At 51.5% G+C, this 25410-nt stretch overlaps 2 protein-coding genes and 1 long non-coding RNA gene across 3 annotated transcripts; 1 reads left to right on the top strand and 2 right to left on the bottom strand.

Annotated features, from left to right (window-relative positions):
* Positions 1 to 2976: 2976 nt before the first annotated feature.
* Positions 2977 to 20874, bottom strand: USH1G (USH1 protein network component sans). Its single transcript, XM_074889388.1, has 6 exons — positions 20839 to 20874; positions 15335 to 15498; positions 14922 to 15017; positions 12989 to 13809; positions 4094 to 5335; positions 2977 to 3361 (listed from the first exon to the last, which is right to left on the bottom strand). Exons 4-6 carry the CDS (start codon positions 13150 to 13152, stop codon positions 3358 to 3360), a joined length of 1410 nt encoding a protein of 469 aa, XP_074745489.1. The 5' UTR covers positions 13153 to 13809; positions 14922 to 15017; positions 15335 to 15498; positions 20839 to 20874; the 3' UTR covers positions 2977 to 3357.
* On the top strand, positions 16424 to 22483 carry OTOP2 (otopetrin 2). Its single transcript, XM_074889387.1, has 7 exons — positions 16424 to 16524; positions 17148 to 17585; positions 18077 to 18213; positions 18829 to 18887; positions 19555 to 19688; positions 20142 to 21031; positions 22156 to 22483. Exons 2-7 carry the CDS (start codon positions 17180 to 17182, stop codon positions 22324 to 22326), a joined length of 1797 nt encoding a protein of 598 aa, XP_074745488.1. The 5' UTR covers positions 16424 to 16524; positions 17148 to 17179; the 3' UTR covers positions 22327 to 22483.
* Positions 20966 to 23831, bottom strand: LOC141952209 (uncharacterized). The gene is made up of 3 exons (XR_012631580.1): positions 22622 to 23831; positions 21442 to 21606; positions 20966 to 21013 (listed from the first exon to the last, which is right to left on the bottom strand). It is a non-coding gene; the product is annotated as an uncharacterized LOC141952209 (long non-coding RNA).
* Positions 23832 to 25410: the final 1579 nt, after the last annotated feature.

The raw sequence follows: 25410 nt of genomic DNA, 5'->3' as shown, positions 1-25410 counted from the left end.
TTGGTGTTCGTGGCTTGGGGCATTGAGGGACAATCATCCCCAGGCTCGCAGGTTCCCTGCCTGGGAGATGCTGCCACTCGCTGCCACAGCGCCCGCAGGACCTGTGCTGTGTCCGACTGCCCAGGCGCCGCGGGCAGGTCCTGCCACGGGCAGGTACGAAGGCTGGTGTTTGCTCACTGGCAGCACCGGCTCGGGGAAACCTGCTGCCTGGCTTGGTTTCTGTTTGGGAGGGTATTTAAGGGTGTTCTCCAGGGTGTGCCAGCCCTGGCCTCCACCCTGCTTTCACAAGCGCCCTCCCCGAAAGGAGTTTGTTGTTCTCAGCTGTGGAGCAGATACGATTAGCACCGGCGAGGTTCCCCCACAAAGGCCGTGCTGCTGACGGGCAGAGGAACAACGGGGCCTGTCTGTGCTGAGGACATGGGGACAGCCACGTCCCCTCCCCGTGCCCAGGGCAAGAGGAGCCTGGTTCCATCACGAGCCTGGTGGGATGCAGCAACCCAGCCGGCCGGGGGGAGTTGGAAACTAGGAGATGTCTCCTGGGCTGAGGGGTTCAAACAGCCTGTCCTGCAAGGGCTGCGTCCCTACGCTTCATGGGAGACAACGTGCTTGGAAACTGCAGACCAAACCCAAAGCCAAGTAACATGCACAAGCCCAGAGAGCGGGTGCTTGCTCTGGGGCTGCCGGTGCCTCTGACAGCCACCCCCGTGCCCACAGACTGTCCTCCTCACCCCACCTGGGGCAGCTGTGGGCCTGAGCCCATCTCTTGGGCTCTGCCACGCTGCATTGGTGCCACGGCTCAGTTTTGGTCTCTCCCTGCGGTCGTGGAGGTGATCACGTTGGTCTTGAGGCTCACCAACCCCGAGTGGCATTTCTGGACTTGGTCTTAGCTGCGCGGGGACGTGTTCCATGGCACTTGGGTACCGTCACATCCCCAAACCTTTTCACTGGCTCTCTGGAGGAAAGACAAGCTGGGAGAAGGGATCTCTGTCAGCATCAGCCCAACATCAGCAACTGCTTGGGTGCTCCTAAGCAAAAAGGCAAATTTAGAGAGTGTGCAAACCCCAACTGCCTGGCAGTCCCCAAATACCTGCTGCAACCCAGTACCCGGCCTGTGAAAGGCTCCAGCAGGTGCCAAGGCAATAGATCCACTTCTCCCTGTCATCCACTGGGATAAACTGGTCCCCACTGCACTGGAGTGACAGTGATGTGAGCCAGGGGAAAATTTTCCCCTCCTGTGTCCAGCACAAACCCAAAGGCAGAATTCATCGCTGGGGGAATTGGAGCTGGTTTGTGGCAGGCAGCTGGCACTCTGCCAGTTATCCAGAGCCCCGGCAGAGGGCTTGGGTGAAGTCACACACATGCATGAGGAAGGGGGTGAATTTAGCCACTGTAACCTCATCTGAACATTGGCCTTAGGTTACAGGTCCCGCTCGCAGCAGGACTCAGTGGCCGTCCTGCTGGCCCACATCCCTGCTGCCTCACAGGCCCAGTGGGTCCCATCCTGCTCTCCCAGACCCGGTCCCGGCAGAGGGAGCTGTGACATTAGCACGCCGAGCCACTGCTCTCCCTGCAGGGACGGCAGCCCCGGCCTTTGGAGAGGGACCAAAGAAAACAGTGCTGGGGCCCCAGCACCATGCAGCCTTCACAAAGAACTCACTGACTCAGCACATCTGATCACTCGCCCTTTTGCCTAGAAATCAAGCCAAGAGTTATACAGAACTTGTAATTTCAAATATAAAAGCACTTTTAGCTCTAAAATATCACATAGAAAAACTTCTCAGTTTGCATCCATACAGAAAGATCTTGGACCTTCAGTGCAGTGGTGGTGTTTAGCTGATGCCAGAGCGTCTCTGTGTGCAGTGGCACAAGGCTGGGACCCCACAACTCTCCTGGTGGGGCTTCAGCTACTTGGGGGGCAGTAGGACAGAGAGCCACCTTGCAAAGAGTATTTCTTGCTTGCAAAGAGGTTTTTTCCTCCCCTACACACACACCCCCCCAGGCCACACACAGGCAGGGAGCAGCAAAGCTTCTCAGCAAACAAATCCCCATCCTCCAAACAGCAAAACCACAGCCTCCCCAGCTCCGAAGGGATGAGCATAGTCCAGATCCCAGCCAGAGCCGGGGTGAGCACATACAGACTGCCAGGAGTCACTGTGCTCAGGTCATTCCTCATCATCTGCATCCTTGAGATAAGGCTGGATAAGCAGTACCAGTAACAACGTGCGGCATTTCTCTGATCTGGTAGTTTGCATCACAGCCTGAAGAGGCACGTTGCCAGCACCCCATGGCAAGGGGCTGTTGACTCTCTCCCCTTAGGATATGTCACTGCCCAGGTGCCCATCCTGCTGCTGTGCCCCAGGAACCCTCCTGCCACCCAGGAGCCATGCATGTATGTAAAATGGTGCAGTGGAGCTGGGAGCTGAAAAAAGAGTGCAATGGTCAGCAAGAGATGTGATGGGTCTGTGCAGAACACCTAACACTAGGGTTCAGAGCTGTGTTTTGAGCATTGATGCACCAGGGATACTTGGAAGAGGGTCTGGGCTGCAGCCCTGAAAAGCTCATGGAGGCAAAAGTCAGGGTCCTTCACACACAAACTGCTGATGAAGCTCAAGTGCCCTGGAGAGATGGGACAGAAACCTTGCCTCCATGGGACAGCCATTTGACCACTGGAAGGCCACTATCGACATGTTCAAACCACTGTATTCATTTCAGATTGTTGCCCTCAAGACAGCACAGACTGGACTCACGGACACGCTGAGCACCTGCGGGCTAAAGTCAGGGCTGGCATGTCTCAAGCTGAACAACCCCAAGCTACAGTAATCAAAACTCCCTTCCGAAAACACAGCAGCAAACAATGCAACCAAGAACAAGAAGAGAGACCAGGACTCCCCATCCTTCCACTTCACCAGCCCAAACCCCAAATCAACCACTTGCTCAAGAAAGAATGGATTGTAATGATTTATTTTGGGTCCCTTTGAAAATACCATCACGTATCGCCTTCCATTCATGGCTTCGTGTGGTCTCTCAGCCTGTGACAGCACAGTGTCCTAGCCAGCTGTGCACCACACCTCTTCCTCCAGCGAGCAGGCAACCATCATCCCTTCGAGGTTGGCAGGTTGGAGCTGCCTGGTCCGATCTCAGCAGTCGTCCCTCCGTACCAGGTACCGCCTGGGAGCATCGCACAGACAGGGAACAGAGTGAGGGAACAGGAGGGCAGCCCAGAGGGACTGGTGGGGATGGCTGTAGCTTTCAGCTGCCCCAGGAAGGGAGTCTCTGGCTTGTGTTTTCTGGCAACTTAGAACTGGGTTTGTTTCTTGATCATTAAAAAAAATAAAATAAAATAAAATGCTGCTGCTGCTATCTGCAAAGGGAAAGAGAAAAATCTGTCAGCACCTGGAGGATCCAAGACTGAGCTGTACTGAAAGCCTGAAAAACCAGCAAGAAGCACACAGATATTCAGAGGCTGGGAAGCACAAACAACACAGTGGATTGGGGTGTCACTGGACGTGACAGTGGGGAGACCCACACTAGTGCCTTCCCTTCACCTCTACAGCAGGCACACGGTCCTTTGAACCAAACCAACCAAACCCTGGAAACACCATAAAACAGCAACAACTCCAACCCAGATATGCAATCTCCAAAGGTCTGAGTAAGATCTGAAGCATTTGGGGAAGGATTCCCAATGCCACTGGGCACTGCCGTCAGCCTGCTCCCACCAGGAATTGTGGTTGATTTCTTAATGCCTTCAAAAGGTGAAGAGTCAAGACAAGCCTGAGCGTGGTTGAAAATCTCAGCTACAGGGACTCAGAAGAATCAGACCACAGAGCAGTCTGCATTCATATAGGTTATGAAACAAAACAAGGGCTTCATGTCCTGCCCAGCCACATCAGAGCTGTTGAGTAATGAACTAACACTATTGCCACCTCTCCGAACTCTCATCGTTTCCACACGAGCAGGAATTTGCCCACACACAGAAGCACGGAGGTTACCTGGACTCCTACTCTTCCAAGTGGATTGAAAACAAGATCTTACATTATCCACATCTCCACCTGCTGAAGGGTTTAATCGCTCAGAGGCCCCATCTCCTACTTACAGTTCAGTGTCTACAATGACATCTGGCTTCTCCAGAGTTTGTCGTCTCCTCTGGATGGCATCCACAATCTTTTTCCTGGGGCCCAATGGAATATTGATGCTCTTCAGGTCATTGTCTGAACATAGCATGAGGGCCTCCAAGTCAATCTTTTCCTTCTTCAAGATGGTGATAAACTCAAACATGTGCAGGGAAGCCAGAAAAGTCTCCAAGGGGCTGGTGTCTGGTTCATCATCATCATCTAAGCCCAGCTCCACCTCATCCCAGGGTAGCTCCTCCGCGTTCCTCTCCTGCAGGCTGTTGGCACTGCCAATGCTATCGTTGAGACTTGGCGAGCGCTGCAGGCGGCTCCGCAGTTTGACACCCATCCCGTCTGCGTTGTCTTCACCCAGCATGCCAGCGTCCTCCCGGCCGATCCCAAAAAGCCCGCCGCTGACGTAGTTGCGCCGGAACACCATGGTGCCCAGCCCGGGGCGGTTGAACAAGGAGTCGTGGCCAGAGTCGGTGCTGACTTCCGAGTGGGCCGAGTCCATGTGCAAACCCGGGTCACTTATGGCACGGGAGACAGTGTCTTCATCTGTGAGGAACATGTCTCTGATATTACGCCGAGTCCACTCCTTGGGGCTGGCGTATGTGCCCTGCTTCACAAACATGACATCATTCCCCAGCTGCAGACCAGACAGAGACCGCACGCTTTTCCTCCCATCCTCGTAGATCTTGAACGTTCCATCCACCTGCTTCTTCTTCTCTAGCTTCTTTTGTATTTTCGTCTTTCCCTTGGCTGTGCCATGGATGGTGGCTTGTGAGTATGGCAAGGAAGTCACCATAGACATGTGTTGGAACTTCTTGCTTAAGGTGCTACTCGAATAGCTGGAGAAGCTCATGGTATCCGAATTATCTGACATCTCCTTTCTGTACCGCTTCTCCATCCTTTCATGGTGCTTCTTCTGCAGCTTCACACAGTCCTTAATCCTCCGCTCTGCGTCCCGAAAGGCCTTGTCCTTCAGTTTGCTCACCAGCTTGGGGTTAAGGCTGCTCTGCTTGGCAGCAATAGAGTCCAGGTATCGCACACACTCCATGTGCCCCTTCATGGCTGCCATGTCCAGTGGGGTGTGGTAGTCATTGTCCAGGCACCAGATGTTGGCCCCAAAAGAGATGAGGAAGGAGAGGCAGTTCAGGTGGCCATTGGCTGCTGCCAGGTGGAGAGGGGTGTTCCCCCAGATGTCACATTTGTCTGGATCGCCCCTAGACAGCAAGAAAATCAACTGGTTAGCATGCAGGCATGGCTGACAGACTCTTCTCAGACATTCCCAGCTGTGCAGGGCAAAATCAGCTCCATGAACTGTTGCCTCCTCAAAATATGAAGCTACACAGCTTTGGCCCCTACAGCTTAATTTTAAGCAGGTCTTCTGGAAGGGTGCACCGCTGACATGGAATCACATGTCTGACATGCAAGTCTGTGGTAATTCCCATGACTTGAATTTAGCTCTCAGGAGACATATGTTCCTGCACCAAATCAGCTTTTGGAGGGAGGCAAGCCACATTCTGGATAGCCTAGAACTGAGATATGGGGCTGATTCCAACTCAGACCTTGAGCTTGTTATAAAATTTCAAATCTCAAACATCTCATTAAATTCTAGTCAGATTCTATCTTCAAATCTTGGCTTTATTCAGATTCTGTGGAGAGACATCCCAAAATCCCTCTCTATACACCACATCCTGTGTGGGACACCATGGGGTCCCACCATGATGGTAGCACCACCATGAAACAGCCATCCTCAGCAATGGTTCTGAAACCCACCAGCTGCTGCACCTTCCCACCCTCCCGTTCACTGGTGCCTGGGGAAATCTGGGGCACAAGAGGGCACATTGTCAGTAGAGAATAAGAGCAAAGTTGCTAGCATCGGCATTGGGGTTGGGGTTTTGTGGGGTTTTTTGCTGTACTATGTACTACTTGGTCTCGATTGCATGGCTTGAAGCGCATTGGTATTAGCACATCCTGAGAATCCAGTTTCAGAGAAAGTGGAGATTAGGTTTCTGCACTCCTCAAGAGCTGGACACTCGACTAATGCCATTAGCATCTCTTCTCACACCGTGCTGGCCCCTACCCCAGCAAGCTGCTGATGGGGCACAACCGCTTGCCCACATCTCCTGCCTCCTGTGACAGGACAGACACAAACTTAGGATTCAAGGGAAGTCTGTCCTCCTGACACTGCTCTGTATTTGTGATCTGCTGAAACAAGAGATAGTTCACACCCCTCCTGGCACCAGCCTTCGCCCGAGCGCGTGTGCTAATGATATGCAGCCAGCAGCAGTATCTGTCAACAAGGCGCTCTCCCTTTGTGCACATGGATAAGGCAAAGCCTTTTATTAAGGCTGTGCAGCTCCACCACCCTTAGGAGCAACTTCCCGTGGGCAGCAGGGCTCTGGCTCAGCACTGCTCCTGCCCATTTCCGCACCACCCTTTCAATGAGCTCTAGAGGAACCAAGCACTGCCCCTCCACCACGAAGATCTCAGCCCTGGTGACACCAGGAGTCTGGAAGGCAAATGCACACTTCAGACCTTCAGCCTGCGTTACTTTACTCCTTGCTGCTTTAGGACCTGTGTTGACAAGAGCTGGGAGCAGCAAGCCCAGAACCCTCTCCCAAACCCCACGTGTTCTGTGCTACAGCTCGTCTCACTTGAAAGAGTCTGAAAACTACCTCAGCGAAAGAGCACGGAGATCACAGGAGCTGAGGGACTTCTTTCCCCTGCTGCTTTGCATCTGCACCACTAGCACCCATGCACAAGACCCAGTAACAGCCCCGTCCAGCACATTCACCCTCCTGTACTGCAGGCAGGCTCATTGCTGCCCGCTCTGGACACTGATGTTCAGGGAACAGCGGGGCTGGAGCAGAGCAACGCAGCTGGTGTCATGACTAGTTTGCAATCCTCAGGCTTTGCCAACATCTCAGCTATGTAATACTGAAGGGAAATGATTCTGCAAAAGGCAGAAGCAATAAAAACAGTGTCCAGATGTTAAGCTGGAGATTATTTGGACCCAGACTGTGAGCTTTCTGGCTGTATTTCCTGACAGCTGCTATGAGGTGTGCTCAGCTTTCCCCTTGTGGCAGCATCAGCAGTAGCTCCACATGCATGTATTTTCACAAAATTTTAGAAACTTCGTAAGTACAACTTTGAGGCTGCTGGCAAATTCAGCAAGTTAGTCAAAAAGTTCAAAACTGTGTAAGGGCCAAAGAGACCCACAAACCCTGGACTTCTGTATCCAGAGGCTTTGACATCTCTCACAGAAGCAGAGAAAGGCTTCAAAGATGGGTGCTAGGGAGAAGGGCATGAGATCACAGGGCTGAAGAGGTGCGAAGCCAGTAGAAGGAGAGGAGGAAGCTGCCAGTACTGCGACAATGCGGAGTTTCCAGGAGTGGTATCTCCCCAGCACTCGCCTCTACCCTTATAGTGACATGTCCAGGCTGGGAAATTCATGGGGAGGATAAATATTTGATGAATTGCAAGAGAGGAGTAAATTATTGATGGAGCTGGATTAAAGAGCCAGTGAAACTGGAACTGCTGGCGCTGTCGGTGGGACTCCAGCGCGTGGAGGGTTGTTCGTTTGTTTACATGTGCTCTGAATGGGCACATGTGTGCCTGACATGTGCGGGCAGATGAGCCAGGGCACCATGAGGGTCCCAACATGTACATGGACTCAAAATGTGGACAGTGACTTAGCAGAGGACTCACTAGAAATGATCTTGCTCCCCAAGCCAAGTGTATGGATGCTCAAGCCATAAAGTACCTCTCAGAGCCCATTCTCCTGTCTGTCTGATTGAGGTGGCAAAGAGCGAAGCCAGGGAGGTCTCAGTAGATTCATATTTAAAGGTCTACTTTCCTCATACTTTTTACTACCTCAGAGAGTAAGTGAGGGGAAAGAGCATCAAAACCAGCTTTCCCTGGACATTGCCACTGTCTAGAAACAAGAGTATCAGAGCAAAATTAGATCTCTAGGTCCTTTTGCCCTATAAATGTCTGCCGCAGGCGCTAAAAATGCATCAGAAGGAAAGAAGAACAGCGACTTGCAAAGTAGAGGTGTTTGATCTGGCACAGATAATAAACATGAGGCCCTCCCTCTGGCAGGTGTCTGTCCCAGCAAAACTTCACCTCCAGGGCGCTGCACATGAGGAGATGCTGACTGCAGGGTCCACTAAGTGGGAACGTATTTTAATAACAGGTGTGAAGTGCAGCACTTCTCAACTTCAAAGCGTTTTCGAGTGCTGAGTCAACTCCTGTAATAATCATTATTAAAAACGCTGTTAATTGAGCCCCTTAGGTGGACGTGTGCATCTCCTGAGTCATTGCTTTTGCACTGTGACTGGCACACTCACTCCCTTCCTGCCGGTTTTCCCCCTCCACTTCTCCCATAGGATCCCAATTAGTCGGGGAATCCAGTGGCACTTACATAAGTCCTTCCCTGGCTGCACGTGCGAAGTTCCTCTGATAGCAATGGGCTGGCTCACCCCTTGGCTCGTGGGTGTGCGTGAAGGATCGGGCCCTCAGACCAGGAGCCAGCTGTGTGCAGAGTGTCTCTGGCTGCCATAAAATATTTTTAGATATAGGAAAAGGAAAAAACCATTTATGGCTTGAGAGAAAAAAGCCCACCAGCTTCAGCATAGCCAGTCAGGGCAAGGACCCAAGCAAAGCCTAGAAATGAGCAGAAAAGATGAGGTTTTGGACCCAGAGTAGAGCCTTGGGTTCTGTATCCCAAGCTTTATCCAGGTGGTGGTAGGTCAAGGATTCAGCTTTTCTCCAAGTTCAGATCCCCCAAAATCCAGCACAGATGCTGTAGGTGAGGTTCATCTCAGGGCTCTCTGCCTCTCGTAGCAGCAAAAGCTGGGCTAGCAGCTGGCGTTACTGGAGATCATTAACGCTGGCTGTGCTGTGGCAGTGCCTAGGGGCATGTATCCTGGCTCAGCACTCCACCATGCCCAGATCTCACGCTGACTCCAAGCAGCCAGCTCAGGTGCCGGAAGCGACGAAGCTTTGACAGTGCTCCACCCTGCTCCTTCACCTTCCCAGCAGGTCACCACCCTGGGAAAGATCCCCACCAACACGGCCACGCTGCTCCTGGCACCCACGTGGCCGCCAGCCCTGTGGCGTGCAGAGGATGCACATCACCTTCACGTGCCTTGCTGCAACCTCCACTGCAACCCTGCCCCAGCCAGGGTGACGTGACTCCCTCGAGTGGCCGGGCTGATGTCAGGAGACATCTCATCCCCTCTAACCCACTGCTGAGCCACCCGCACCCCTCTGCTGTTAACACCCAAAGCATCTGCGACCCCCATTTTTGTAAGAAGGGAAACTGAGGCACATCTCTGCAAAGAAACGTTGGGTGACAAAGCTGACTGCAGACCTGTCTAGCAGAAAGACACATCCTCACCTCTCCTGTGGTCCACTCCAAGGCAAGAAAGTCCTGGCTATTCCCGGACAAGGCTCCCAGACTTGTGGTTAACTGGAGCTGGACTGATGCCCACCACTGCCACAGCAGTTCATAACAAACCATGCTGAAGAATTACTGCCTCTGAAAAGCTGCAATACTAAATGCCAGTTAGCCTGCCTTTTCCCAGCCATCATGTTAATTGAGTTTGCTTCCCTCACTGGAGTCCAGTCAGGAGGAATAAAAAGGCTTTTTGTGTTGCAAACAAGAAGGATGAGCCACTGCTGATCCCTCCGACTCAGACTCTCTCTCCATCCCCATGCAAAGGTGGCACGGAGGCAACAGCATCACTAGCTGTTACGGACAGAGCAATAAGTCTGCTTCGTTAGCCCTTCTGTGTGGGTTGAGACGATGAACTTTCCTCAAGGATCCACCAACAGATTTATTATACTTTCTTTCCCCCTCCCCATTTCAGCCCTACACCACAATCTGCTGAACATACAGGCGTATGAATGAGGCTCCTTCACTGATGACAGAGCCTAGATAATCCTGAGTGTCCATTAGCTTGGCCTGCTGTGGGGCACAACAATCAGAACTGTGATTTTTGCCCCCAGCAGCCCCCCTCCCACAGCTCTGCTCTCTCAGGGTGCCTCTGGCCTCACTAGGACATTTCATAACAGCCTGGCCCCAGCACTTAATCTCCCAACTTGTCTGGGCACCAGTACCACTGCCCAGCACTGGCAAGGAGAATTTGGTGTTTCTTGCCGCCCCAAGACTCTCCCATCACCCTCTGTGCCTCGGCATCCCCCTGCAATGCAGTTGGAAGCTAACCAGCCCCCTCAGACCCTGACACTGCCTCCCACCCCATCCCTGCATGGAGCCAGCCCAGCCCCAAAGCCTCCGCTCCCCCAGGCACTACCCCATGCTGTGATCCCACACTCTCCTGCCTCACAGTGCAGGGGCTCTCAGTGCAGAAGGAGGAATATTTTGACAGCAGAAGCCAGAGAAAAATACCCTGGCATTTTAGGATACTCAGGAGTCCTCCCTCTTGCCTTGCAATTGTTATACCGCAGGTGTAACAGTAACATATCCAACACAGAATTAAGTTTCATCTCTGAACAAGACTTAAATACCGTTGCACATTGTCCTAAGCACTAGCAGAAAATTACAGGGTCTGCCCACGGGCTCTCCTGGGTCCTGCATGATTGCCCCTCTCTGGCACCCCTGTCCCCAGGCTGGGGCTTTCCTGCCTCTCGCAGACCCGAAGCCGGCTCCAGGGAGCAGAGGCGTGTCTGCCTCTGCCCCGAGCTGAGCGGCAGCGTGAGGAGGTTTCACGGATCTCTGCGTGGCCCTGGGCGAGGATCTGACACATGAAGATGAATGCACGGATGAAAACGCATCCTGCAGCCCCACAGACACACACTTCACTCCACCATCCATCACGTAAAGGGCACTGGGCTTTTGCCAGGCTATTTTCCCTGTCAGGAACAAATGTATATTAGGCTGTTAATTAAACAGCAGCCAAGCTGCACTCGGACATAATTGAGCCCTCGAGGACCTTTTAATCTGATGTGAATTTATAAAAGGGGCCCCTCCATGGCTAAGCAGCCCTTGGGCTTTGTGGGGAGGCAGAAACTGCTGGCTTGGACGTGTGGGTTGGTAGGGCAGGCAGTGGTGCTGCAGGGTGTCCTGTGATGGAGGCAGGCAATATAAGGAGATATAATGATATAAAGAGATGTAAAGTCTTTGCGCTCTTTGGAAAGGCATTCATCCATGGTGCGGGCCTTTCAGACTGACTTTTTGGCCATCAAATAGTCTTTGGAACCATTTCTAGCTCTGGGGTCCCCATAGCTCCTGCCCTTGTCTCTCTGGCCCTGGGTGGCAATTCCTCTCATGGCAGGAGCTCAGAGCAGGTTTCTGCTGGGCACATTCCCTCCTGGGAGGTACACCGTAAGTCACAGAGCCCCCACCCAGGGAATCATCACGGGGCTCTCAGCCCAGGAGCATCTCAGGAGGCACCAGTCAGAGCAGTATCTTGCCCTCTCCCCTCTGGACTCTGAAATCATCTTCTCCTGACCACACTCCTATTGCATCAGGAACTCAAGGACTTCTCAGAGTGACTCTGTACACAGCCTTTCTGACCTCAGGATCTGAGAATTAAATGCTTTACCACGGAAGGACAGCAACGTGTGTGGGAGCTCTGCCTGTAAGTACAGCTGGCCGGGGCCAGGGGAGCCGGCTGAAGGTTTTGTACAAGCAGACCAGAGTATCAGGAGATGTGAGAGCCCAGGAACAGGCACAGTGGAGATGCAGCTGATCAGGTACAAGAACTGCAAATGCAGCCCAGGCTGGGCGCAGCAGTTCCCTGCTTGGGACCTGACGGCCTCACCGAGCCCTGACCCAACATGGAGAAGCAAAGCCATTTCAACAAGGCGTGATGCGCATCCAGGCTGCTGACCTCAGCACTATTCCTCAGTCTTAGAAAGAAACAAATCAAAAGCAGCACCACCAACAACCTCTCAAGAAAAGGCAGAGGCCACCCCACCTTGGATGCCTTTAGATGAGGTGCTCAGAAAAGCTACTGAAGCAGAAGGAAGCACTGGCACGTACTCCCTTGGGAGGTTGGTACGAACAGGAGAGCCAGTACTGCTCAAGAAAGAACTAGGTATGGCAGATCTTGCCTTAGCACACACCTTCTTGTGCGGTTCCCCCAACACCAAAATGTAAAACCCCCCAGTCTGACAAGTCCCCACAGTTCCACTCCCTCCTCTCCACCACATCCACGCTTACAGAGCCTGAGACCCTCAGATTTGGCAGCCCGGGGTGAGGTACTGAGAGACACATCAGCATCAAGCAGCTCCTGTGGGGGAGACTGAGCTTAAAGAAATCTGCTCTTGGGGAACCTGTTTCTGAATTTTCTGGGCTCCAGGTGCATGACAGGCTGCCCAGGGGTCACATATTGAGACCTTGCTTTGGGTAAAACAGACAAGTGTCACCTACTTGCAGCTGGCACTGCACACATCTCTCTGTGAGCATTTCTTGGGACAGAAGGAGCAGTTATTCCCTCTGCCCCCTCATTTAAAAAGGCTTTTATCATGGCAGCGACGCGATGGGCTTTGCACTTCAGCTCTGCCTGTCTTTACAGGACCTGACACAGGACTGCAAAGCACTTGCAGGGGGGACCCAGCCCCACCTGGGGAGCTGCAGGCAAGGTTTAGGGCAGGAGCAGTTACAGGCTCAGAGAAGCTGGAAAAACACAGAGCAGTTATCAGGAGTGTTGGATTAGACTCAAAAGAACCACAAGGAGAGAAAAACAACAGAGGGGAGGACCGGAGCAGGGGTGTTATGGACAGAAGCCATCGTTTTGTGGGGCACCTGCACCCACACTGACCTGCAAGCAGGGAGGGGGGAGAGACGGGGTCCCAGCTACTCTGTCCCCCAGGACCAGCACCGTGCATTCGCCCACGCTCACCCTCTGCTGACAATGAGGCGCAGGGCGTCCAGGTTGCCGTGGTAGGCGGCCCATAGGGTCGGGGTCATGCCATCCTCGTCCGGCGAGTTCAAGTCCTTCTTGGTGGCTTCCTTCAGCAGGTCCAGGTAGCCGTCCCGGGCTGCTCGGTGGTACTGGTCATTCATGGTGTGGAGTGGTCCCTGGGCGAGCTCATGGGTGCCCAGGGGGGCTCAGAGGATGGGCATGGAAGTGGGGAAGGGGGAGCTGCCAGGAGGGCCCAGCTCGCCTGGCTCAGCGCCGCCGTACCAGGACACCTGAGAAGTCCTGGCCGGGGAGGCAGGAGCTCCTCCAAGCCCAGCCAGCCAGGCTCTCCAGTGCTTCCCCTGGGTCCTAAGCATCCTCCGGCCCTGACGGCTCCTCATGACAAACCGTTCATGCACCAGCTCCACTGCACATTAAAAGCTCCCATTAAGCAGCATCATTGTCAGGCTCAGCCAAGTGCTATGGGCACAGGGTCGTGCAGTGACAACTTGCCAGGTCTACATGTCCCCTAAGCAGAGCAGGCTGCCAGAAAGGCTCATGGGCCGTATCCTGCCCGATACTCCTGCATGCCCCTCGCTGTAGCTACCCCATCTCGAGTGAGGGTCAGCAGCAGCCACAGGAGGAAGCGTGGGCTGATGGGGCACGAGCCCCCCACTGCCTCCACTCGCAGCCCTGTCAGAGCAGGGCAGCAGGTGGGACCTGGAGGGGTGCTCCTGCTCCGTGCAGAGATGGCCGAGAGCAGCTTGGTGACTGCCTCTGATTTCAAAGCAACACCGGGGGTGTTCACAGCTCAGTTTTTCCTGGTAAAAAAACAAAAAGAAAAAAAGACATATAGATATATACATGTGTGTATATGTGTATATATAGACATACACATGTATATATCTATATGTATATATATACATGTACACACATGTATATATCATGTATACACATGTATACATATATATAGGGAGATATATACATATCACTATATATATATGTCACTAGGAAGACAACAGCAGACCCAGTCACCATCCCTGCCTGTGCCCACAGGACTCTACTTTTCAGGGACCTGCACAATAAACTGCACAACAGGAATCCACGATAACCTAAGTAACTCATACAGGCTGGAAAAATTCCTTTCCTCACTCCCTCTCCCTCTTTGGAGACCAAAAAAAAACCCCCCAAACCAAACCCACTCCTGTCTGTAGCTCAGTACTATGAGATGCTCAAGGGGCAGTGTCTGGCCTCCAGTGCCTTTTATGATGACACAGAATTTCTGGCTGGGGTGAGCCCTGCAGGGAGCTGGACAGCCCCAGGCAATGCCTCCAGTGCAGGATTCCCGGGCCCCAGGCACCCTCTGCTGTCAGGAGACACAGAGCCAAGCCTGGATGATGACCAAAGCACACAGATTTTGCAGCACATTGTGCCCAACGGTGAATCGTATCCCCTGGGACACACTGTCAGGGAGGAGGATTTTTCTGGTCCTCCTTGTGCGTTTTGCCTACCACGTCCTGGCTCTGGGATGGAGATCTCCAAGGCTGGACCCTGCACGTCTGCCACCATGGCCCTGGGACAGCACACGGGGTTTGGAGAGGGTGAAGGCAGACCCAGGAGATGGGTGAGAACAGGGAAAAGAGTGCAAAACTGGGGAAAGACTGAAAAACAGCAGCAGAGAGGGTTAGAAGGTAACGAGCAGAAAGGAGGAAAACCAGAGAGAAACGCAGCTTATTTTTGTAAGCAAAAAAAATGCCCCAAGACAGCAGGGGGGCCCTAAAGCAGACCCTGGTGCACCAACACAAGCTGCAGTGATTAACCCCTGGGTGACCAACACGAAGTCAAGGTCCCGGCTGCCTGGGGACACCTGTAAGTGCACCAGAGAGGGTCTGCTCCCCACACGGTTTGCTCACATCGGCAGATTCACACTCACCAGCTCAGCCTCCTCGGGAGAGTCCTCATGGGATGTGGTAGACATCGAGGTATTTGCCACTGTAATCCTTCCAGGTGAAAAGCAGCATAGTAATGTCTGCAATTAATTACTGAGGTTATTTAATGATTCTTGTATTATTACTAATTAAGCTCATTATGCTGTATGGTGTCTCCCAGGGGGGATAGGGAGCATTGCCCAAGGCAGTAAACGCTCTTTCCTCTGTTGCTGGTTGTTAAGGACAAAAGAGGGAGGATAAATCAGTGCATTTAGTCCAGGGGGACTCTTGAACCTCTGGCCTCTGCAAACCATCACCATTATCAGCTCAGATTCATGGCATGGGGGGGCGGGAGGGGGACGTGTATCTGTGCTTCCCCTGGGAAAGGCTACAGACTGAGAAAAGATCAACCACTCACCCCAGAGAGGAACGCCTAAGGATCAGGGCAGAGCCAGTACTTGTGGCAGCCGGCTGATGGCAGCACGGGAAAGAGGCATGAAGGTCTCCCTGGGCTGTACAGTAGATCCTGAGCGCTCTCCTTCACCATCCCGCGTAGTTCGGTTTGGTGCTGTTCCTGTAGTGCTGCAAGAAGGAGCACGGTGGTGAGCAGGCAGGAATGGGACTGAGAAAATGCACAGCAAAGAGCCCATCTCTGTGCTTGCCCCGGAGGAGGCAAGCAGCAGGGACATCTCCAAAAGAGGCGTCCTCATGAAGGAATAAAACTTGTCCCCGTCCACTCAGAACTGCCCTGGGTCCCCCTATCTCCCCCACCAAAATATAACAGCTGGGGTAAAAGAGATCTTGAGCAAAAACTCTCCCCTCACCTGGCAAGTGCTTGAATCCCATCTGCGCTGTGGTTTGCAGTGTGACTTCCTTCTCCTTGAAAGGAGAGAAGTTAAGCTCCTGAGGGCCAGAGAAAGGTGATCCCACCCGGAAAAGGCAAAGGCAGTGCATCAACAAAGGGGATCACAGATGCCAGTCCCCAAATCCTGCCCTGCTGTAACGCTAAACCTTCCTCATTGTTGCCACCATGGGTAGAAAAATTGAGCTGCCCTTGGCACTGAATAGATACAAAAGCAAATTTCTTCCTTTTCCTCAAAAGCATTCCAGGCATAGAGCATACTTATGGATGGGAATAGTACAGGGTGAGGCACAATATTTATTGTGCTCAGTTAAGCAGAAAGCCAAGCCCAAAATCATCAGCAAAGATAAGTTCATCACCTAAACCACCTTCTCTCAAGGGAAGAGATCTCATGTGGGTAGGAAAGATGGGTTTGACAGGGTGACTTTGCTCTATCTGTGGTGACCATGACCCTGCCACCGAGCGGTCTGTGCCACGCTTAGCAGTGCTGTCACCTCACGCCCTCCCCGGGTAAATAACCCTTATCTCCTCATCTCTCTCCTGTTTCCCCAAAATCAGCTATTGCACAAAATGGATCACATGAGTTTCTCTGAGAAGCCCATGAAGCACTCCTGTCGGCTCCAGACATGGTATAAATCACAGAGACATCCCAACAGGTATAAATTCTTCGGCTGACCAAGCTGCAGCAACGGGGAAACTTCTCAGACTGGCAAGAGCAGAGATTTGGATCCCAGGCACCAAAACAGGTTGGTGGAATGGCTTTGTTTGAATAGTTACTTTGCCTTGTTTCATGCTTTTTGTTGAGAATCAATAAGTCCCTGGCTTGGCACAGGCAAGAGGCTTTAGTGGGAGTGACAGCAGACATAGCTCACATCCTTCTTACAGGAACTGGTATAAACCATGATGTGATGCTTCAAAGACTCCCAGGGCTTTCTTACCTTTCAGCGGCCTGTTCCTCAGCCAGGAAGTATGACATTTTCTTCAGAATGTTTAGTAGTTGACATTTAGAAATCAAACCACATTGGCCATTTGCCCCAGGATATTTGATCCTGTAAGTGCTTTCCTGGTGCTTTTCCAGTATCTTGCATCAATAAACACCTAAACGCTGTGTGACAAATTAGGCATGCTTTGTTAAACTGACCTGGGATCCCCCCCATGCAAAAGCATCTTAAGCAAGAACTCAGCCTTCAGGGAACCAGGAAGAGAAAGGTTGAAAATGAGCTCATCCCTCTTCTTGCGCTCCCTGTCTCAGCCTTCCCCGTTCCTCTGATACGTCCTCTCCTCCTCATCACATGTTCTGCTTTCGTCCAGCCCTGGACTATTCAAAATGAAGTGACGCCTCTCATTCATGGGGCTCTCCTCCCAACAGCATTAACCCTCAGCTAAAGCATTAGCTGAATCATGACCGAGGAGCCCGTGCGGAAGGACAGCGAGATCAGACGCCCCAACTCCAGCATGGGCTGTGGACACAAGGATGACAAAGCCAGCCTGGCTTCGAGCCAGATAGCATCTTTCAGCCACCAGCCTCATCAGCCCCCCTCCACTCCTGCCTCCAAGGAAGTGTGGAAAAAGGGTGGCCGCATGTTCTCCATCCTGCTGGCTGTGCATTTAGCCCTGCTGGCCTGCACGCTCGTGAGCAGCGGGGCTTTTGAGAAGATTGCCGTGCATGACTATGATGTCTTCTTCCTGCTGACTGTCATGATGCTGATAGTCATCATATGGATCATCTTCTACCTCGTCGGCACCTCCCGCTGCCCAGATGCCATCCTCTGCAAAGACTCCCACGCTGGGCCCATCTGGCTGAGAGGTAGGAGCTCTCGGGGGGGTAGGGCTGGGGGTGAGATGCAGGGTGGACAGTTCATGGGGGCATCAGTTCTTTCGAGGGAAACAGCAATCATCTGGGGCGTAGTCTCCTCCCCTCTTGCTGGGGCTGGCACCATGCCCTGCTCCTACTTAGTGGAGGGAGTAGGTTAGCTCCTACTCCCTCCACTGGGTTCACTGCCAGGTCTCCCTTTATCTGCAAGGGCTTCTGGTACTTTACACCGGGTTCCTTCCCAGCCTTGCCATTGCTCTTGCAAGAGCTGTAGTCAGACTACAGGGCTGACTGAAAATCCATTCCAGCTAAAATTATTGTACAATTCTGTTGGTGTCAAGATAATTTGGGTGCTGGGAGAGGAAAAACACAGGTAGAAGCAAAGCCTCTCCATGACAATAGTTCCTCTTCTTCCTCTCAACTATCTGCATTAGCCCACATATGCATACATCTGTCCAACCACAGATATTTTGGTTCCTCAACAGGAGGCCTGATCCTATTTGCCATTTTCAGTCTTGTCATGGATGTGTTCAAAATTGGATATTACTCAAGCTTCTACAGCTGCCTGTCTGCAATCAAAATAATCTACCCCATTGTGCAAGCAATATTTGTGGTCGTCCAGGTGAGATGGTTGTACTCTGTCTCGGGGATGGGTAGAGAGACAGAGCCACCAGCAGAAGAAGCTCTGATCTCATGGACATAGTTCAACTCCACCAACAGCAAATGCAAGTGGTTTAACTCAGCCCCTGCCCAGCTCATATCACCCTCCAACCACAACTTCCAGCTGCGGCAACTCGATTTAAGGCATTGATTTAGACTTGTTCCCACCCTGTGACATTTTGGCTTATGCCAGGATGGCTTGTCACAAACTCTAAGCAGCTCCCATCCAGCCAGGTCTCCTCTTCCATGAAGAACAGAGGGAGAAGGACAGGAGGACTGTCTTGCAGTTTGAAGTCCTCCACCAAGGAGGGAATAGGTCAGATAGGGACAATTTAGACAGGAACAGGGGCTGGCCACGGGCAGAGCAATGGCAGTGGGACAGGGCAGGAGGAACAAAGAAAGAACAGGCCACATCCAGCAAATGGCCAGGATTATGGGCTAGTAGGCTGGGCCCAGATGGACCCAAGCGAAAGAGGCTCCAGCTCACTCTCTGCTGAGCAGGGAGATCCCTGCTTCAGAAAGATGTGATTTGCTTTCTTGCTTTGTTGGAAATAACTTCTTTTCTTGCCCCTGCCAGACGTACTTCCTGTGGATCTCTGCCAAAGACTGCGTCCACGTACACCTGAACGTTACCAGGTGAGTAACGCCACTCTTTGAATCCCACTGGCCCAGACGACCTGGGCCACCACAAACCTGCTGCACTCTCTCACACAGTTAAGATGCAACAAGGGGATAATCCCAATTCCCTTAATGCTGACCAAAACTAAACCTGCTCAGTCTCCAGCTAGCCTTAGATCCCAGCTCAAGCGGTTGAGGTTCATGACCTGTGGATCTAGCAGGGTTGGGATTCAGTTCAAGAATACAAGCATTACTCAAAGCAGATTAGTATTAAATTAATAATTAGCATTAAATAAAATGATTCATAGCTGACTTTTGCTCCCCTGGGGAAGGCAACGATGCAGTGGGCAAGCCTCAGGCTAAAACAAGATCTTGTCCACTTTTGCAAGACTGGATCCTCCTGGAGACCAATCCAGACCTACTAAACTATTCACTATTGAGAAGCTCTTCCAACACCAACAAGAGGAATCAGGCCTTGCTAATCCTCATGACTATAAACAAAAAATAGGAAGAGAGTGAGAGCAGCAAAGCAAGGGTCAGGATTTCTAGCCTTGACCACTAGAGCCCTTGTACCACTTCAGGCAGCTCCCACAGTCCCTCTGAGCACTTGCACATCTATAACATGGATGGGAGCAACATGCCCTGGAGCCATTGCTTTAATTTCATGAACCTTCTTCTTCTGTAGGTGTGGCTTGATGCTAACGCTGACTACAAACTTAGCGGTGTGGATGTCAGCAGTGACAGATGAGTCCGTTCATAAAGCACATTCAAAGTTGAAGAAGAACATGACAGAAGAAATCTTCAGATGGATCCTGAAAGGTAATCTGCCCATTTGTGAAGCCATCCGGTCCAGGGAGGGAGCCCATGAGGTAGAAATTGTTCTGCAACTCAGGTTTTATCCCTTTTCAGAAGGCCTACTGAGAGCTGAAGGTTCCTTTAACAGAGCTGATATATTAAAAGCCAGGTCTTAATGTTCATTTCTTAACCTGTATCGCAGAGGAGTCTGAAAGGTGGAGGGCTCTGTACAAATGGGATGGGAATGAAGAAGGAAAGGAAAAAGAGAGATTTATCCGGCCACCTAACTTCTTCAGGAAGAACATGAACATCAGAAAGCTGAGGTTGAAGCATCCTTGTTTTCAAAGTGGTCACATATTCTTCTGTCCTTGGTCTTGTTTTTCACTGGCCCTAAGTATCCAGTTCTTCAGGGCTGCTAATGAGTGCTGGCTCCTTGTTTTAATACCACTGCATCTACGTGTTTTTATCTTGTTTCAGCGGGAATGAGAAGTAGCTCAGCCGAAGAATGCAATTGCAACAGCCAAATCTGCCAGATCTTCAAGAACGGCTACTTTTGGCTGTACCCCTTTAACATTGAGTACAGTCTCTTTGCCTCTGCCATGGTCTATGTCATGTGGAAGAATGTTGGACGCTTCATAGACCACCACTCCCACCACATTCACCGCCTGAAGTTCAGGCTCTTCCGAAGGACCTTCTTTGTAGGCATCGTGTTGGGCCTCATCATTCTGGTGAGTGGTTTGGGAGTCCTTATTCTTTATGAGGTGCAGGTAAATTCCAGCACTGAATCCAGCAAGAAGAGCCAAGCACTCACCATGTACTATATCTTCAACATTGTCTGTCTGGGCCTGATGTCTCTGGTCTGCATTGGTGGCTCTGTCATCTACCGGTTTGACAAGAGAGACATGGATCGGCACAAGAACCCAACCAGGACCCTGGACGTGGCCCTGCTGATGGGTGCAGCCTTGGGGCAGTATGCTATTTCTTACTATTCCATTGTGGCTATTGTAGCCAGCACACCAAGGGACGCTATCAGCGCACTCAACCTCACCTACGCCCTCCTAATGATTGCTCAGCACACCTTCCAGAACATCTTCATTATCGAAGGCCTTCATCGGCAACCCCCCAAGGAAGACCACAAGCACGATCCTCACCAGAAGGATCTCTATGGACTCACCTTTGTCAACATCAACGCAGTGTCCCTCCGTGTGCCCGACAGCGGCAGCGCCTTGGCCCCTAGTGCTGCCTCTGGCACTGAGGCCATCCATCCTTCTGACCTCGTGCGGTCCCTCACCGCCCCCAAGAAGATGAACTGGAGGAGGAAGTTCTTAAGGGAGATCTCCATGTTCCTCCTGCTGAGCAATATCATAGTGAGTACACGCAGAGAGAAGAGTTTGTTACAGTGGGGGAGAGGGAAGCAAGCACAAGGGAGAAGTGTCTATGAAGGAAAGGATGTGGCCCATGCAAAAACAGTCCTTTCTGTGCTTCTGCTATACAGAGAGCACATTTACTTACATTTGTATGTGCAGAGAGTTGGGATTCCTTTATCACTTAAAAACAAGAGCAACTGCCCTGGAGTTAAGACATTTTGGGCTATGCCAATAGACCTGTCACTTATCAGCACAGTATCAGACAATAAAATCGGTGGGTACAAGAGAAGAATCAGTTTCAGTATTTTTATTGGGTATTAGAGGATATGTAGAATAGCTTATTAAAAGAAATAAACTACATTAAAACTTTCCTTTACTCCCCCAAAGAAAGGATGTAAAGTGACAAATACCTGGGGTGAAATCTGGGTTTTCTTGAAAAATGGCAGCATATCTCTTCTCAAAACCCATGGCCTAGGAGCCCAAACACTGATCCCAGTTGCTGTGAGGAGAAACTGGTCACTGGTAACTCCAGTTGGGGTTCCCACTTTCACGAGCAGCCAGGGGACCGCAGTTTCCTGCATAAGAAACGTAGGATTACAGCTGCACCTCCAAAGCAGCCAAGCACATGTTATGTGTCTAGAGAACTTCCAAATCCCCAGCTAGTCAGTCACATCATGTCCTCAAACTGATTTTACACATAAGCTCACAGAGAATGAGCTGACAACCCCCATGCAACCAGATATGCATGCTGGGTGGGCTTCTGAGCAAGACACACACAACCAAGCCTGGGGAGACCAAGCTGCTGCCAGCTCAGCCCTACCCAGGCTTGCTCCATCCAAGGAGTCTGAACAGGCCAGATTCATACTGACACACAATATGCTCAAGTTCTTCCTCTGGTGAGTGCTTCAGCACTTGGTTCAAGCTGGTGTCTGAGCATGATTCGAAACTCGGCTTAGGGTACAACACTAGATCATACTTGATCTTAATGTAAACACAGACTCCTGGCATAGGTCCCAAGCTCAGAAGGTCGCCCTTTTCCCATCTCTTGGTAGCTGTAATTGCAGGTGCTTGCTGTACCACACACCTTTCTCACTGCAGTGTTATTTTCCCATTTCTTCAAACAGCTCTGGATCATGCCAGCGTTTGGTGCCCGGCCGCAGTTTGACAATGACACGGAACTGAACTTCTATGGCGATTCCATGTGGCCGGCCATTGTGGACATTTGCCTGCCCTTTGGGATCTTCTACCGAATGCATGCAGTGGCCAGTTTGCTGGAGGTCTACATCATGTCCTAAAGAACTCTCCCACAAGGAAGATGAGATCCTCCTCAACCAATCCACCTTCTTCCTACCCCAGGGCTGGGGGACTGCCCAGATGTCCTGAGGGGTCCCCAGCACCCCTTGAATCATGTCCCCTTGCAGTGTTGGGGCATTTATGAACCGTTAGTGAAGATCATCCAAACATAGTCCAGATTTTATTTTTGCTACTTGTGTGTGGATGTGCATGTGTGTGTCCGAAGCTCTTAAAGCTTAAAAGAAAAAAGATAAAAAAAGGAAGGTGTAATTACCCTTGGTTCATGAGGAGACTCACCTTCCTTCTCAAAAGCCTGTTCACTCCATGCCACTGATGTACTCCCCAGCGGGTGCTCGGCACCCTCGGACAGTCAGTGCCTGCCTGCACGCAGAGACCCCGCAGGTACGAGGGGCTAATGCAGGCGTGGAAGGCAAAGAAAGGGAAACCACTTCAACTTCTGGTACGGCCAGTCGGAAATCGCTCCCCTGCAGAGATGTGAAAAACAAACCAGTGACCACCAAAGGCTTTGGGAAACATTTTAATCTTTCCTCTCTCTATTGCCCGTTTATGTTGGCCCTCTTGACCCTTCCCTGTATCAGTCCCTGCTGTTTTCCTTCCTCTCCAGGGAGGCACCACTGCTGCTGAGTGGGTTTGCTCACTGCAACCTCCTCTTCCTGAGGGCCAGGTCGTCTCTACAGGAGAGCTGTGCATGTGGTGCTGACCTTGATACAGGACTGCTCTAAGCACACTTTTTTCCCAGTTTTCCTGAATCAGGGCTTGAGAAATATAAAGATCATATGGGCAATACAGTTTGGGGAATGATAAAGAGATTTGTTTTTCTTTTTTCTTTTTTTTTTTAAATAGATAATGATTTTTTTAATATATGAACATTTTTGTACGTGAAGTTATTTATTGATTTTCACTGCAACACTGAACTCCTGAAGGGACCTTCTGTGACCTACAACACAGAAATCAATCTAATGCTTTGGACAATTTGATCTCCCATGCCCTGAAGGGATGCTTGCGCTGCACCCCCAAGCCTGTGCATGCTTGGAGGCTGTGAGCACAGCCCCAGCACCCAGGCAGCCCCCATGCATGTAGCAGTGGGGCCCCAACAGAGATTTCTGGGTGCCTGCAGCTCTCCGTGAACAACTGTATGATTGAGGGGGCTTTCAGAGCAGAACTCCTGGGCTGCAGGAGGTAGAAATGGGCCCCTTTGCTGTACCCAGAGTCCAAGTGGAGCCTCAGAAAGCCCAGGCTGCCAGGTCGGGAGGGTGCATGCCAAAATGGCACAGCTGAGCTTTGTCTCTACCCTGAGACATCAGGGTTTACTGTTCCAATAAAGCATTTATTGTTCTGTCAGGGTTTCTCATTCCAATAAAGAACACTGCAGAGGTGGCAAAAATCATCAAGCCTTTTCCTACGGATGTGTATGCATCTGCCAAAGAAAAAAAAAATAAATGGAAATCACGGTACTTGAAATGGAGTGATGTGATTTTCCACCCAACAGCCCAGACTGCCAGCCCAGGCTCACGTGTTTCAAACCTTTCCCCTCCAAACCTCGATCACCAAACCAGAAGGGACCAGTGCCTCTGGCTGGTTTGACACCAGCCTGCCTGCCAGCAGCCTTTCTCTGAGGCGGGTAAAAGATGGGGTAAACCCTGATTTCCTCTGCCCCCAGAGGACTGCACCAATCCAGCATCTCTGGGGTGGGTCAGTCCTTCCTTTCCATTGATCTGATAAAGATACAATCTCTCCCTAGAAACTTCACCTTTCATAAAACAAAAGCCTTATTAATTTCGACTGCAGGAGCCACAGATTAAGTCAGAAAAGAGACGTAAACGGTGCACAGACGTCAGTCTTACGTACACTCCTACACATTGTTTTAGCACAAGCTGCTGACCTCTGACAGGCACAGGAAACATTTTTAATCACCTACTCTGTTCCTGGAGGGCACATCAGATTTTCCTCCTATGCACTCTTGCTGGTGTCTGGTCCCAGGTTCCCAGGGCTGGGCTCACCGAGCCAGGCAGGGCAGAGTCTGAACTGCTCTTTTGTCCTGGACAGTAACTGTAGGGGCACTTCTGGGGATAAATAAACTCAGAATGGGTGTAAGGAGAAGCCCACGCAGCACTGATACAGGCAATAATCCCAAATCAACCCCTCCAGGGTGGTGGGTCAGCAGGAACCACAACATCCAAACACAAGCAATCATACCAGGATAAACCAAAAATGCTCTGGGGACAGCACAAGCTCTGCAAGGCCCCTTGCTAACCTGAGGCATCTCCAGGCTGCAAGTGCAGGGGTGGCAGGGATTTCCAACCAAGGGCTGTGTTCTTCTTCTGCCCTCCAGACACATACATGCATTTTGGGAGAGGCAGCAGATGGGGAAATGACCATCAGTGAGCCCTATGTATATACCCAGAAAGGGGGACAGAGGGAAAGTGAGCACCCACAAGTCCAAAAAGAAAAAAGAACAAAACCAAAAACCCAAACCCTAAGAAAACCCCACTGTAAACATGGGCCCTGCTGTGTGCTCAAGGATTGTCTAATAGAAGGTATCAGCTAGCAGTCAGTCAGTGTGCAAAGGGGTGACCTCCAAGGCTGATGGAGAATCAGCCAAACGTCCCTGGGCAACTCCTCCCAAACACAGCCAGCACCCCAGGCGTGTCACCCAAAGCTGGGTGCACCCCCAGAGCTGGCGCTGCTGCACCCTAGTTGCTTGGATCTATGCCCTTCCCCAGGACTCTGTGCTGCCAGGCGATGCAGCCAACTGCTGCTGGCTGCTCCATCACTGCCCCCTTCACCATGGACCCGGGACACGGCTCCTCACAGCCCAGCTAAAGAGTCTCTGCCTGATGGAGAGTTTTATGGAAGGGGAGAACACCCCAAATGCAGAGTACCTGAGTAATGTGAAAGGGTCCCACTTGGTCCTTTGTACACAGGTCCTCGTGACAGATCCCTGCAGAAAAGCCCTGCTGTTAGCTCCATCCTCCACACCTGGGAGGAGGGAAACTGAGGCATGGGAGCTGGGCAAACAGAAAGCCTGTGTCAGAGCAGAGAATGAGGCTGAGCCCCGAGGCCAC

This window comes from Strix uralensis, chromosome 19 (genome assembly GCF_047716275.1).
Source record: "Strix uralensis isolate ZFMK-TIS-50842 chromosome 19, bStrUra1, whole genome shotgun sequence".
NCBI classification, from domain to species: domain Eukaryota; kingdom Metazoa; phylum Chordata; class Aves; order Strigiformes; family Strigidae; genus Strix; species Strix uralensis.
This window is presented reverse-complemented; position numbering and strand designations above follow the sequence as displayed.